Here is a 13,406-nt window from a genome sequence, read left to right on the forward strand (position 1 = left end):
AAGGACTTGTTTCAGATGCTGGTGTTTTTTAAGGGTTGTCAATTGTATAGATAAAACAATTTGAAACTGAAGCAAATCTTAACAAAAAATATAACCAGTTATTTTACTATATAAGCTGGAGTGTGTTCCAATGGCGATTCTGATGTCTTGCTCATTAAATTAGGGATGTTGGATAACTGCTGATAATATAGGGAAGACATAAAATACAAAATACTGATTTTCTTTTTTTTTTTCCTTTTCCTTTCTGTGGGGGAGGTCTTTGAGGCTTTTTTTAATTACAGCTGTAAGGAAGGCATTTTTAACATGATGTACAGTTGTGACAAAAAACATATATGGCGAGCTGTAAGGAAAAAGCTTTGTAGAAGATGCTTTCTGTTAATAGCAGCTGGTTGCCAGATAAAACACTGTGTACAAGCTAGGAATTTGAAGTAATCATTGCTTTACTACAAGGATAGCAGCTGTGACAAGGACTTGACGACATTGAGTAAGGCAAAAGAAATTTGAGGAGCTGAAATACATGTGACAATTGAAAGTAAATTTCCAGACCCCTTGCAATTAGATTGTTTTTCCACTTATTCTGTGAAGTCTATAATTCTAATTCTGGCTTGCAGAATTTAAAACAGCAGCTCTCAAACTGTGATCTGAGGGCTGGTGTTGTTACATGAATGGCTGTCTACAAAACTCAGGCATTTAAAGATGGCCTTATTAGGTGTGTGGATTAAAAGCCAATAGGAGGTATTTTTCTGTATGTCCTGTGTATAATGTTAGCATTATCATGGTCATGTCTCATAGGATGCCACAGGTGCTGTGTGATCTGTAGCAATCCTGAGAATCAATGGTGGCACACTGATGCGAAAATTGCCAGCTAGTTATCAAGAGATAGTCACCACAGGTTAATTTTTGAGGTGCATCCAGCTACAAAAGAGGAAAACATATTTAAAAACTGGTTGAACATGGTATTTTCTGTTCCAAAAGGAAAAAAAAGCAGTTTGTTTCAGCTTGTCTTTCTTTCTGTTAGATTAGGTTTTTCTGCCATTTAAATGATGAAAGTGCTGTCAAATGACAAAAATACTCTGAAAATTCATTTTCTTTCTCTTTTTAAAACATAAACAGTGAAAATTTAAGGATTAGTTTCTTGCCCCTTGTGATAAGAGAGAAAGTGCCTCTACCTAAAACACAAACATTTAACAAAGCTATTTAATTGTGAACATTGGAATTTGAAGACTAACTCAGTCACAGGGGCTTAGTGAATCTTTAAAATTTTTTTCCCGTGGTTCAAAAGCATTCAAATATCCCGTATGATATTAGTTCACAACCAAACATAATATATATAATGAGCTAGCTCATGTTGCTTCAAAGGAAGGAGCATTATGCATGAAGAATCTGTTTGCTTTTTGTGATTTATACTTTTGTCAAAGCATTTTAAACATATTTACCTCTCATACAAGGATTAACTATTACATTTCAGTTGAATGGCTTGTTGTAAAACGCTCATTTTATTTCTATATAATCAGTGAAAACATTACTTTCGTTTACATTGCTTCATAAAATTGCTCTATGTACTATATAAAAGATGTACACTGGTTTGGAAGAATCAGTGTTTACGTGAACTCCATAATAATACAAGTTTTACAGTTTTTCTTGTGCATAGCTGTCTCTTAGAAGTCTTTATTTTCAAATGTTTATGCTGAGCTGAAATATTTTTCTGTTCTAATTATAAATTAAACAAATGTAAAATTCCAAGATACTAATTTGTTTCAATTTTACATTGTGTTTTTAGTTAACTTAAATAATTTTCTTTTTCTTTTATTGTTGTGATCTGTTGTCTGTTTTGTCTGTTGCATGTCCAGGGTTCTAAGGTTAGTATTGCTGCTGTAAGTTTCATTTTTTTTGCATTTTCAAAAATACCTTATTTTTGATCATTTAATATTTTGGCAGCGTTATTATTATTATTATTATTATTATTATTGTTTTCCTATATCATATAGTAGGATGTGAATAGAAATATATTGGATGTAATCATTAACTTTTCCTAACAAGTTTCCTGTGAGTGAATTAATGCATTGTCAAGTATGATGCTTCCTATTAGCTACTGGACTGGATGTAGGCAGGTCCATGAGCTAATTTAAGTTATAACTGTGGTTGTCAATAGAAAAACTCTTTAGGCCCTGAACATGTTAATTGTGCAGGACACTGTACTGCTCTTAAAGTAAGCTGAGTAGTCATGAAATGCTGATCAGTTCACTTTTTAAAGGGATTTTGAGCCATACTTAGCTAAAATACTGATAGTACCTGGAGACAGCTTGATCAACAATGGAGCTTATTTTAAACGTTATTAGAATATCAATGTGCTGTATTTAGCAGGTAGAACTTATGGTAAGTTTTGCTGTAAAAACTTTTTTTTCTTCCGTCCAGCAGAATTTTAGGGAGATCTGTAAAAGAGAATTTCTTTTTTCAATTCAGTGTTTGCAAAAGTCTTCGTACTGAAGTGTTATATAAAATGAATTTATTACTTAACTTGAAAGAAAATAAAAGGCAGTAGTTATTCTGAGAAGGTTTAAGGCTATGATTGATGCAATACAGTTGAAGCCTGAGAAAAATCAACAGCAGGCAGTTAATTGCATGCTAGCAAGCCTGATGTTATTTCAAGCGTGAGTTCAAAGTTCAAGTTTCTATAATTACCTACGAGTTTTTCTAGCAGACTGTTATGGTTATAGATTTTTGCAAATATATTTTCTTTGGGTGAGTGCTTTCAAAAATGATGTTCCAGTCTGTTATAAAAAACCAGCATCTTACTTTTCCAAAAGGTAGGAACACAGCACACACTAAACAGGGGAGACCTGGCTAAAGAAGATAGGCTGGAAATCGTTCTTCTGAGAGTTGTCATTTTCCCATTTTACTGATATTATTGAGCAGATCAGACAGATGACAGCCCTTCCCAAATCACTCATGTAACAGACATGTTACATCCTTAAGAGAAATTAAATGAAGTGGTATCTATCATTGTGGTGACACATGCCACATTATATCCTTCATCTTTCAAAACAGTTGTTACCTTAATACTGTTTGGCACAGTTTGCACTTCTGTAATTTTGGATGTAAAATATTCTAAAAAGTGACTCATGAGTGAGGACACTAAATTTTTAGAAGTATGGAAGGAATATTTATTTTTCTGTATTTCCTCTTCTTTGGAAGGAAGTGGCCTTAACAGCGCAAAATATAGTTTGAATTTTGTGTACATACTTCTAAGCAAATGCATAAAAATAAACAAACACAACAAAAGTAATACTTTTCAAAGGCACCAAACTCTGTGTTCGGAAAAGCCCTACAATCTGAAGTCTTACTGACAATCCATAAGAATCAGCCATCTGTCAACAATTTTAAAGATAGTATTTAGGCATATAAATGTGGACACAGTCAAGTACTAAATCCCATTTTCAATTTTGGCTGGCTCCAGAGGCAAAAGTATTTAAATAGATTTTTTTTTTTTTTTAATTAAACTTACTTTTTCTTCACTTATCTGCACTGTTAAGATACCTGAATGCATTTGAAAACATTACTCTGGACATCTAAATATCTTTTTGGAGAAAAACATGACCCTTTTTTAGATTCCAGAAATACTGACCTCATTCAGCATTTTCTTGTGGATTCCCATTAAGGTGAGTCCAACATGACATTAGGCAAGACATGGCCATTCTCTGGGAGATGTGAGCTGCACGCTGTATAACTGGTCATATTTTTGCTTCCCCCTGTTGGTGTTGTTGAGGGAGTAAAAGTCTTCTTTTCTGATCTCCAGGAGAATTGGACTCTGTCACATTCCTGTATGGCATAAGCATTTCCAGGGAGAATCAATTTGTGGAAACAGGGCAAAACTGTCTGGTTTTTCCCACTCCACTCCTCACATTCACTTGTTTAACTAAAGGAACATAACAGCTACACAGACAGTAATCACTTTCATCTGTTATCTTTCAATTTGCTTAGCCTATGGAAGGATGTAAGAGTACGTTGCACCCTTATATACCATGCATTATTTTACTATCTGGCCACACTTTGTCTTTATGTAATTGCTAATAAATTTCCCATTTATAGTAGACTTTTTCTTGTCTATTACAGCACGTAAATATAAATAATTTTATCATTCTTCATGCTGTCTTACTTTAAATTTCACTCACAGTTTATATTAATGGTAATAGTAGGACATTTTTAAATAACTTTTCAGTGCATTTGTTAAGCATAACAATTTAGATTTGTATGTGTATGTGCTGTCTTTATTTCAGTCGTGTTCAAACTGTTTAATTCAATTATCTCCTTTTAAAGACTGAATTGGAAAATATTGAAGTGACACAAGGAATGTCGGCAGAGACAGCAGTAACTTTTCTCAGCCGTCTGATGGCAATGGTTGATGTACTAGTATTTGCCAGTTCTCTAAATTTTAGTGAGATTGAAGCTGAAAAAAACATGTCTTCTGGAGGTCTAATGCGACAGTGCCTAAGGCTTGGTAAGTCAGCAGACAGTATGTATTAAATAATTACTTACAGATCAATGAGCTACAGATGGATCAAATAATGACACATGTAGGAAGGGACTTACACTGACTCTGATGTGATAAAATAAAAATCCTGTTTATTATTGATTTGATACTGTTTTAAGTTTGATTGAATTTAGGCACAAGAATAAGTTAAAATGACATGTCTGAACTTGTTCTTACTTATGCATTTCAACTTCTATATATTTTGGGGAAGTAAAATATTAAATACAAGTAAGTAAATGGAGAAATATTTTTTTTTCTTAAAGCTGCTTTGCTACCTGCATGTTGCAGGTTTCCTTATCGAAGTCTCCATGGATTTGAAGACTACTTACAGGCTATGTAACAGTAAAAGCATGGGATGCATGTGCAGACTCTGTAGACCTTAATATCCCTAGTGAAGGGAGTCTGGCACCTCCCTTCACTATTTACTGTTTGCTATATACTGTATAATCAATTCATGAAATTTAAAAATTTATGAATAATCCAAAATATTCTGTGCAGACTATATCACTTTATCCTTATGAACATTAAATTTTTACTGTCATCTGGCATGATGCTGTTTTGCTAATGTTACGTCCCACATAGTTTTTCATCTGTCAAATGATGAATAATTTTTGTACTCAGATTGTTTCCTGTTATTAGGTCATTGATAATTATACTGCTTTTCTTTTCAATTTTCATCAAATTCTAAACTGTCACTTACTATTTTTTTTAATATTCTAGCTGTACACAGAAGTACTTTCAGATTTGAAACATAGATAACTGATCAATAACATGAAAGCTCCAGTTCAAGGACTAATAATTTTCAAATTTTAATATAGTGATATAGCAGTTACATAAAACACTTAGTTGTTCAACTAAAGAATGAAATGAGTCTGTCAACATACTGTTTTCTTAGTACCTAGTGTGAGAGAACAATGTTGCACTTTCTAATTGGACATGGTTATTGACATATCAATCTAGATGTACAGAGTGCTAACTGATGTTCTGAATATAATAATGAGAAAATATTCTAATTTGTATCATTTTCATGACTTCTTTTTAGTTTGTTGTGTGGCTGTGAGAAACTGCTTAGAATGTCGGCAAAGGCAGAGAGAGAGAGTGAACAAGACATCATTAATCAGCAGTAAAACTCAAGACGCTCTTCAGGGTGTAACTGCGTCAGCAGCTACTAAGGTAACTGGTCTTCAGTTACCAACAGCAATGACGAGTCTGTATCACTGCTTTATAAGATCAGAACCGAATTGTAACTGCCTTCTCTAATATTTGTTAAAAGCTTACGATTCTGCTATTAACTGGTTTAAAGTAAGAGTATGTGAGGGGGTTTATTTGAAACAGGAAAATATTAATGCAGTAGTATGACTGAAGCAATTTTAAACAGTTTTTTCACTCTTGCTTGGTCTACTTCAAAGAGCAAGTCCCCTTACTCAAGTCTGTCATCTATACCTGTGTAGCTCTTTTAATCAGTCCAGGGCACTTCCAGTTTTGATGAAATCCTGCAATCACATCTTTGTTGGTGGAACGTGAGTCCCAGTAACTTCAACAAACCCAGTGTTTTCTATCTGATTTTAGGAATGAAACTTGTTTAATATTCATTTACAGCTTAGTTTTTCCAGTTTCATCAATTAATTGTTCATATTGTTTCAGCTTATTTACAGCTTTAAGATTTTGGGAGTCATGAAACTAAAATTGCAAAGAATTTAGCATAGCCCGTGACTAAAATACAACTCTTTGTATGAAGTAAAGGATTCCTTTTTTTTTTTTTACTACTGTATTTTCATTACTAAATTCAGTGTTTTTTCTTCTGTAAAGACTTTTTCAGATAGCATTTACAAGTTCAGCTCTTTTCACAACATCATTTCATTAAATGCCACAAAAATTACACTTCTCCACATTATCACATTCAGTGCAATGCAAATCAGTATAAGGAGACTTACAGGTGTTTAGGCATCATTTGTAATACATTATCGTTTTTTAAAGGAAGCATACTACTCTATGCTTTTGTAATAACAGCAGTTATTCTGTAAGTAGTCTGTAATAATACTTAGTAAAATGAATATAAACTGATAGTTTTAAATATTTTTGCTCATCGTTTTTAAATTTAACACATATATTAAGTAATTTATTGTACTGCTACGAAACTGTAATCTGAAATATCCTTCTGTGTGCAAATTATCGTCTTAACTCTGGGAAGAGATACAGTTGTTCTGAGGTACTGGGAAGATGTAACGATTTATGTCTAAATAGTGTTAAGACAATAATTCAAAATATTGCTTTATTTCTAGAACTCTTGTCTGAGTGTTACGTTGGAAGTTTATTGGTAGTAAAAAGGCATCTAAGATTGACACAATATCTAAAAAAGGTGTCAAGTTTCTAAAAGAAATGCTTTGGTATTTGCGGGGGTCGGCAATCTCACTACTTTTTATTTTTAGACTCCCCTTGAAAATGTCCCTGGAAATCTTTCTCCTATAAAAGACCCTGATAGGCTTCTTCAGGATGTTGATATTAATCGTCTACGTGCAGTCGTTTTTCGTGATGTGGTGAGTAGTATGTGCTGTAATTCTTTCTTCTGCAAAATCATCACTTATATTTTGATTGTAGAGAAATTAAAAATGTCCTTCATGTGTTGTACTTTGTATATTATCTGCAAACCATCTGTTCGTGGCTTTGTAACTACCAGCCACTTTCTGCACTTTAAAATCATACCGGTAAGCTGTTTGAGATTAGTAGCTAACTGTGTTTAACAGTCAGACTTGATCTTGTATTAGCCAAATAGTCACATCCAGAATAAATCCGTTATGACCTATGTTGATTAAAACTGTATTATTAAAGGTGTCAGCTATTTGTCTAACCATGGTAGGAGGAAGAATTCTTATCTGTTTTACAGAATTGCAGCAAACTGGTTTATAAAGGCAACTGTTTTAGCATAAAACTGCACCACAATGTGTTTTTTGGGTTTTTTTGAAAGTACTATAATAGGAATTATTAGTCTATATACACAAATAGATATGTTATGTTTAAACTTCTCCAACCTAAGTTTGAGTCGATTGAAGTGAAGGTAGAAATAGCTTTAAAAAGAAGAATTTAAAACTTGACACAAAAAAAAAGTCATCTATCAGAATGACCTGATGATCATCTTGAAAGGGCAAGGTTGAATTTGGGTGGAGATCTTCTGCCACTTACTCTTTTCTTAACTAGAGGAGAAGGGAATAGAGGAAATATTGGTTTTGGCATTTCTATGAAATAAATTAATAAGAGGATTTCTAGTTATTTTAAGAATTGCAAAGATGTGCAGAGAAATTAAATAACAGAAAACATCGAAAGCAAACACTGGATTTGTAATAGAACATATGTACTTGTGGAACTGAAACAAGGTGAAAGCACTACAGGAGCAGATAGAGACTGAAATCTTAGTTCTACTATGTTGGGGTTTACACCATAATAATAATAATAAAAGATAGTTTAGTTGAACTGCAGCAACTTAACCTCAGTCAGGATGATGTCTAAGCCGTAGATGGTAGTTGCCATAGAACAGCAGACTACGTGGGGTGGGAAGAAAAGAAGAAAGCAAAATTGTTGTGATCCTGGGATTTACTTAAATCAGAGTCCTGGAAAATTAGGATTGCTGCTGACAATCCTGTTGAAGGAGAAGTCAAAATATATAAGGTGGGATTTATCGCTGGAAGAAAAATAATAGTTGTATCCCTCCTGCTTTTACATGTTACCAGAAGCTGTTATGCCTGCTTACACATCCAGCGTTAGCTAGAAAAGCATCAGTGAGCTTAGTTTTCCCTCTCAGCTGCAGAACCGCTTCCTTACTGTCTTGTGGCAGAAGCTTTCGGACTCTCATTCTTGGGGCAGCAAAAAGCTAGTTGCCCTTGCTGCTGGGAAGCCCTGAAAGCACTCTCAGAGCAGAGTCAGGCTTCTGTTCTAAAAAGCCCATTGACTCCACAGCCCCAGAGATTTGTGTAGTTGCCAAATTATCTGTAAAATTCAGTACTTAATGCATGCTGTGTGCATAGTACTCCACTGAAAATCCATTATATCTTCTACATAATCCATTTGCTACTATGCTAACAGATACAATGTTTCAGAAAGGTATTATTTATTAAGCCTTGTGATGATCTTGTGTGAAAATTCTATGAAAATGTCTGATATTATAGATCTGTTCCTTTTTCTCCAACACAGGATGACAGCAAACAAGCTCAGTTCTTAGCTTTGGCGGTAGTCTACTTTATTTCCGTTCTGATGGTCTCCAAATACCGCGATATACTAGAACCACAACGAGAAACTGCAAGGTCGGGGACCCAGGCAGGTAGAAATATCAGACAAGAAATAAACTCACCAACAAGTACAGGTATATTTGTTTTCTTCAAACGTTATTTCATTTTTTTTAGGACTGTGATTATTTTACTACAAAGTATTTTTAGTGAGTAGCATAAGATCCTAATAGGAAATTACTTGCTACTTTCTTCCTGTATAAACATTCAGTTCTTTACATTGGCAGATTTCAGTTATTCTGTATATTTGCTTACAGGGTATAACTAATTTCCATTTGCATATTGCTTATTTATGCCTTTTTTTTTCTTTAATTTGAAAATAATTAAAAAGAGACAGGGTGCCTATTGGAGTTACAGCTGTAAAGTACAAGATAGTTTCAGCACAACTTCCTGAATCTGTTATTTGTTAGGAAGAACAGATATCTCTGACTCTATACCATGAAATGTATAAACAGCAAACACAGCTGTTTGCCTATGCGAACTATTTTTGTTGGAGTGAGGAGGTTTGTGAAAGGGTAGTGGTGTAAGACTGAGTACTTTCTTGGAATCCTGCTGAGTTGATGCCTGCATTTGAAAGCCTGTGGAAACAGTATAATAAAAAGGAAACATTCCTGTTGCCTTCTTTGACTACACTGTTCATGATTTTTATTAGTAGTAGTGATTTTTACTAGCATGTGTTCTTCAGCCTGAGAGGGAAGGAGTCTGTTAGCTGTCAGAACCCACCAGAAAATAGGGATCCAAACATTACCGCACTTTGTTTCAAATGATTTACAGTCAATTCAGTAGTTTCTTCAAGTCTGATTGGATTGATCATAACTGTACCTTCTGTGTTAAAAGAGCTGAAAACAGTAATTGAATTTGTCCGTGAAGCTCTTCATGTATGCTTTTCTTTTTGTAGATTTTTAATTACTTTCTTCATAGTTGGAGTTGCTAATTTTCATTCTTCATAGAATTTGTCTTCCAATTTTTGTTTACATTTAGTCATTATTTTCTGATTCATCATGATGTTTTCATGCTACTTATACATAATTTTTAAAGTACATGTGCTTGTAGGCTTTCCATTTTAAATATACTACATGAACGTACTCAGTTATGAGAAATCATAGTTATTTGTGCCTTCCTGGTTATATGTTATTGTTCTGCACTAAGAAACTACTAGTTTCAGTGAACTATTTCATCCATGGTTGTCTGACCTGTCTGCTTGTATATATATCTCTCTCTATATATATCTATCTGTGTCTCTTTTTCCCCATGAATGTTGCTCTTGAAGTGCCCAAATAATAGGTATGCTGTTTCCTATCTCTTGATACAGAACTTGTTTTCTTCCTTTAGAAATGCATTTTTTTGTTGATAATACCATATTTGCATGTTTCAATGAGATAGGATATCTGTCATGGATCCACAGTGGACCAGGCCACACATGAATACTAGCTGGCTCACATTTGATTCCATGATTTTCTCCACAGTTGTGGTCATACCATCTATCCCTCACCCAAGTTTGAACCATGGATTCCTTGCCAAGTTAATTCCTGAGCAGAGCTTTGCCCACTCATTTTACAAAGGTAATATTAACATCATCTCCTAACCTGTTTGGGTGTTCTTATTTAATGTAATGTAATTCAAGAACTAACTGTGATGTAATTGTTGATAAATAAGTATACGCCTCAGGTTACATGGAGATCAGACCTGATGATACCTTTAAAACTTTAACTTCCTGACTACATTTCTCTAGGAAATCTCTTTCCCACTTTTACTACCATTTATTAACTTTACTTATTATGAAATAAAATAAAATAATCAAAAAAAAGCATTGAGGAGGAGAGAACGGATGTAAAAATTTTAAATGCTTTTGGTGTGTGGTTATTCTGCTACAATATTAGGTCCATAAAAATAAAATCAGGCCTATTTTAAAATTATTGCATACCACATAAAGTACTTAGTACTTTTGAAGTATTCCCTTTCCCCATATCTTTTCCTGTTCTTTTGCCTTCCTTTCTCGCTTTTTTTCTTGACTTCTTGATGGTATGTAAACCTCTGATATCATATGTATTGTGAATTAGTTTATGCCTGTTAGTTAATGTGCTGTGCTGTGCTTTTCTCAAAGGAAACCGCTTTTGTGACCAGAGCAACTATTACATGTTTTGGGCCTGATTTGTTTTGTTTTGTTTGTTTGTTTGAATAGATAATATATAATGTAGGGAATATGTTTTTCAGATATCATTACTTGAAAAAGGGAGGGTTACCTGAATGAAACTTCAGCCAAGTTTGCATGTACATTTCTCCATTTATTTGCATGCACTGTGCTGCGAATACAGTAATGTAAAATAGGTGGAAAAATTTAATCTGATGAAAATGTTCTTGGTATAATTTTGAAAAATCACAATGGGCAAAAAGATTGATTTGTAAAAAGCCTGGGAGATTTTAAATTGCATCCTGTTTCTAAAGAACAGAAACAGATAACTTCCTACTTCAGTAATAATGCAACTTATGTTTATCATAAGCTGTTCTGGGAGCATTATGTTAAAAAACACTATGATAATCTTATTTCTTAAACTTTGGTGTGTGCATGTATGTATATTACAAATTGTTTTAAATTCTAACAACTAGTAAGTAAGAGTTTGAGATTTTGCTTAATAAAACTGCTGTCAGCCATGCAAAGGAAAAAAAAATATTTTGGATCATTCTGATTGCTGATCTAATATTCTTTGTTGTGACATAGTTAATTTGTATGATTTAATCCATCATTGATTAAAAAAAAAAAGAAATAATTTGCTCTTAGTTCAGAAGAGTACTACAGTACTATGTGATACTACAGAATAAACCTCAAAAACTTCACTAAATATTGCTCTTTTTTGTGTGTTTTTACATTAAGAGCAGGTTTCTATATATAGAAGTAGGATATTTTATTTTTAACTACCTTTACTTGAAAATTTGGATTAGTTAGAGTGCCTCAAAACAGTTATTTAAAGACATTTTAATTTTTATTAACTGTAATACAATAAAAGTGAGTTATGCAACATAAATGAGATTATATTGCTGTTTGTACAAAGCTTGACATTTGATATAACAGGTGGCAAAAGGAGGGGAGAAACAAATAGTTTTTCTTCTCATCCACCTATAGTACATGAATAAAATATAGGTAATGGAAGCAGAAAAAAAGTTTAAGAAATGGAGGCAGCCATACAAACTCACCCAAATATTTCATAGAAAATATTTGTTAGAATTGTCTTCTACACTATTGTTAGTACTTGCTTTACCTTAAATTAAAGTAAAATATAGTTTTGTTTTTACAATAGTTCAATAAAGCTATGGTACAAGCATGAGCAGGATACAAAAGAAAAGTGTTTTGGCTTTAAAAGCAAATTATTCAATAAAGAGATTGTTATCTGTAGCTAGTTATTTATTTGTTGATCTGATCACATCCTTCAAGGTTTTAACTCCATGAGATCTCAGCCTCTTATACCGGACTGCTTCATCCATTAGAGAAGAAAAATATTTCTGCTTTTTATATTCTGAACCCAGTTCCTCAGTTTTGATCAAATTAAAAAAAAAAAAAAAAAAGCCAACATCGTTCCAAAAGGCTAAAATCATAGAATCATAGACTGATTTGGATTGAAAGGGACCTCAAAGATCATCTAGTTCCAACCCTCTGCCATGGCAGGGACACCTCCCACTAGACCAGGTTGCTCAAGGCTCCATCCAACGTGGTCTTGAACAATTCCAGGGGTGGAGCATCCACAACTTCCTTAGGCAACCTGTTCCAGCGTCTCACCACCCTCAGGGTGAAGAACTTCTTTATACCTAGTCTAAACCTGCCCTCTCCCAGCTTCCAACCATTACCCCTCGTCCTATCACTGCAGGCCCTTGTAAAAAGTCCCTCCCCGCCTTTCCTGTAGGCCCCCTTCAGGTACTGGAAGGCCACTGTAAGGTCTCCCTGGAGCCTTCTCTTTTCCAGGCTGAACAAGCCCAACTCTCTCAGCCTGTCCTTGTAGGAAAGGTGTTCCAACCCTCTGACCATCTTGGTAGCCCTCCACTGGACTCACTCCAACAGCTCCATATCTTTCTTGTGTTGGGGACTCCACAGCTGGATGCAGTATTCCAAGTCAAAACCTATTTTGTCATTTCAAGAAGCTTTCATTCCAGTGGCTAAACCAACTGGTTTCCTTTTAGTGATCTGACATGCTTTCATATGTTGGCAGCATTTGAATATTATTTTAAATTTTAAGGTATTTTAACATATTATAAAGTGGTTTAATGTAACCTTTAAAAGTAAATACATTTAAAGCAAAATCCTATTTATTACAACATGGATAAAAATTCAGTTGTTACATGGAGGTGAAGTCTCTATATTTTATTAATTCTACATTACACTGAATGGATGTAAAGGATTCATTCTTTGTCAGTGCAATTTAATTGTATCATTGTTGTTTTAACTGTACAAGACTTATTTGGGACAGATCTCTATGAATTAAGGGAAAGGAGTTGGCTGCTTAAAAGAAATCAATTTTTAGTACATGGAATCTAATTATCTGACCAGGAAGCTTGTTGAGGGAAGGGTAAGATAGGAGTAGGTTTAGTACCGGAATTTAAGTAAGGTA

General features: G+C 33.9%; 1 protein-coding gene across 6 annotated transcripts in view; it reads left to right on the forward strand.

Moving 5' to 3' along the window:
- NBEA (neurobeachin) overlaps positions 1 to 13,406 on the forward strand; it is a 510,952-nt gene that overhangs the window by 183,742 nt on the left and 313,804 nt on the right. For 3 of the 6 annotated variants that reach the window (XM_086481881.1, XM_086481883.1, XM_086481885.1), the window contains exons 25-30: positions 1,851 to 1,874; positions 4,318 to 4,498; positions 5,574 to 5,704; positions 6,961 to 7,068; positions 8,717 to 8,885; positions 10,275 to 10,370. In XM_086481881.1, the coding sequence (XP_086338007.1) occupies positions 1,851 to 1,874; positions 4,318 to 4,498; positions 5,574 to 5,704; positions 6,961 to 7,068; positions 8,717 to 8,885; positions 10,275 to 10,370 (709 nt within the window). The remainder of the gene's footprint in view (positions 1 to 1,850; positions 1,875 to 4,317; positions 4,499 to 5,573; positions 5,705 to 6,960; positions 7,069 to 8,716; positions 8,886 to 10,274; positions 10,371 to 13,406) is intronic. The other 3 variants (XM_086481882.1, XM_086481886.1, XM_086481884.1) reach the window with 2 other exon arrangements.

The sequence above is a fragment of the Leptosomus discolor genome, chromosome 1, assembly GCF_034619465.1.
Source record: "Leptosomus discolor isolate bLepDis1 chromosome 1, bLepDis1.hap2, whole genome shotgun sequence".
Classification (NCBI taxonomy): Eukaryota; Metazoa; Chordata; class Aves; order Leptosomiformes; family Leptosomidae; genus Leptosomus; species Leptosomus discolor.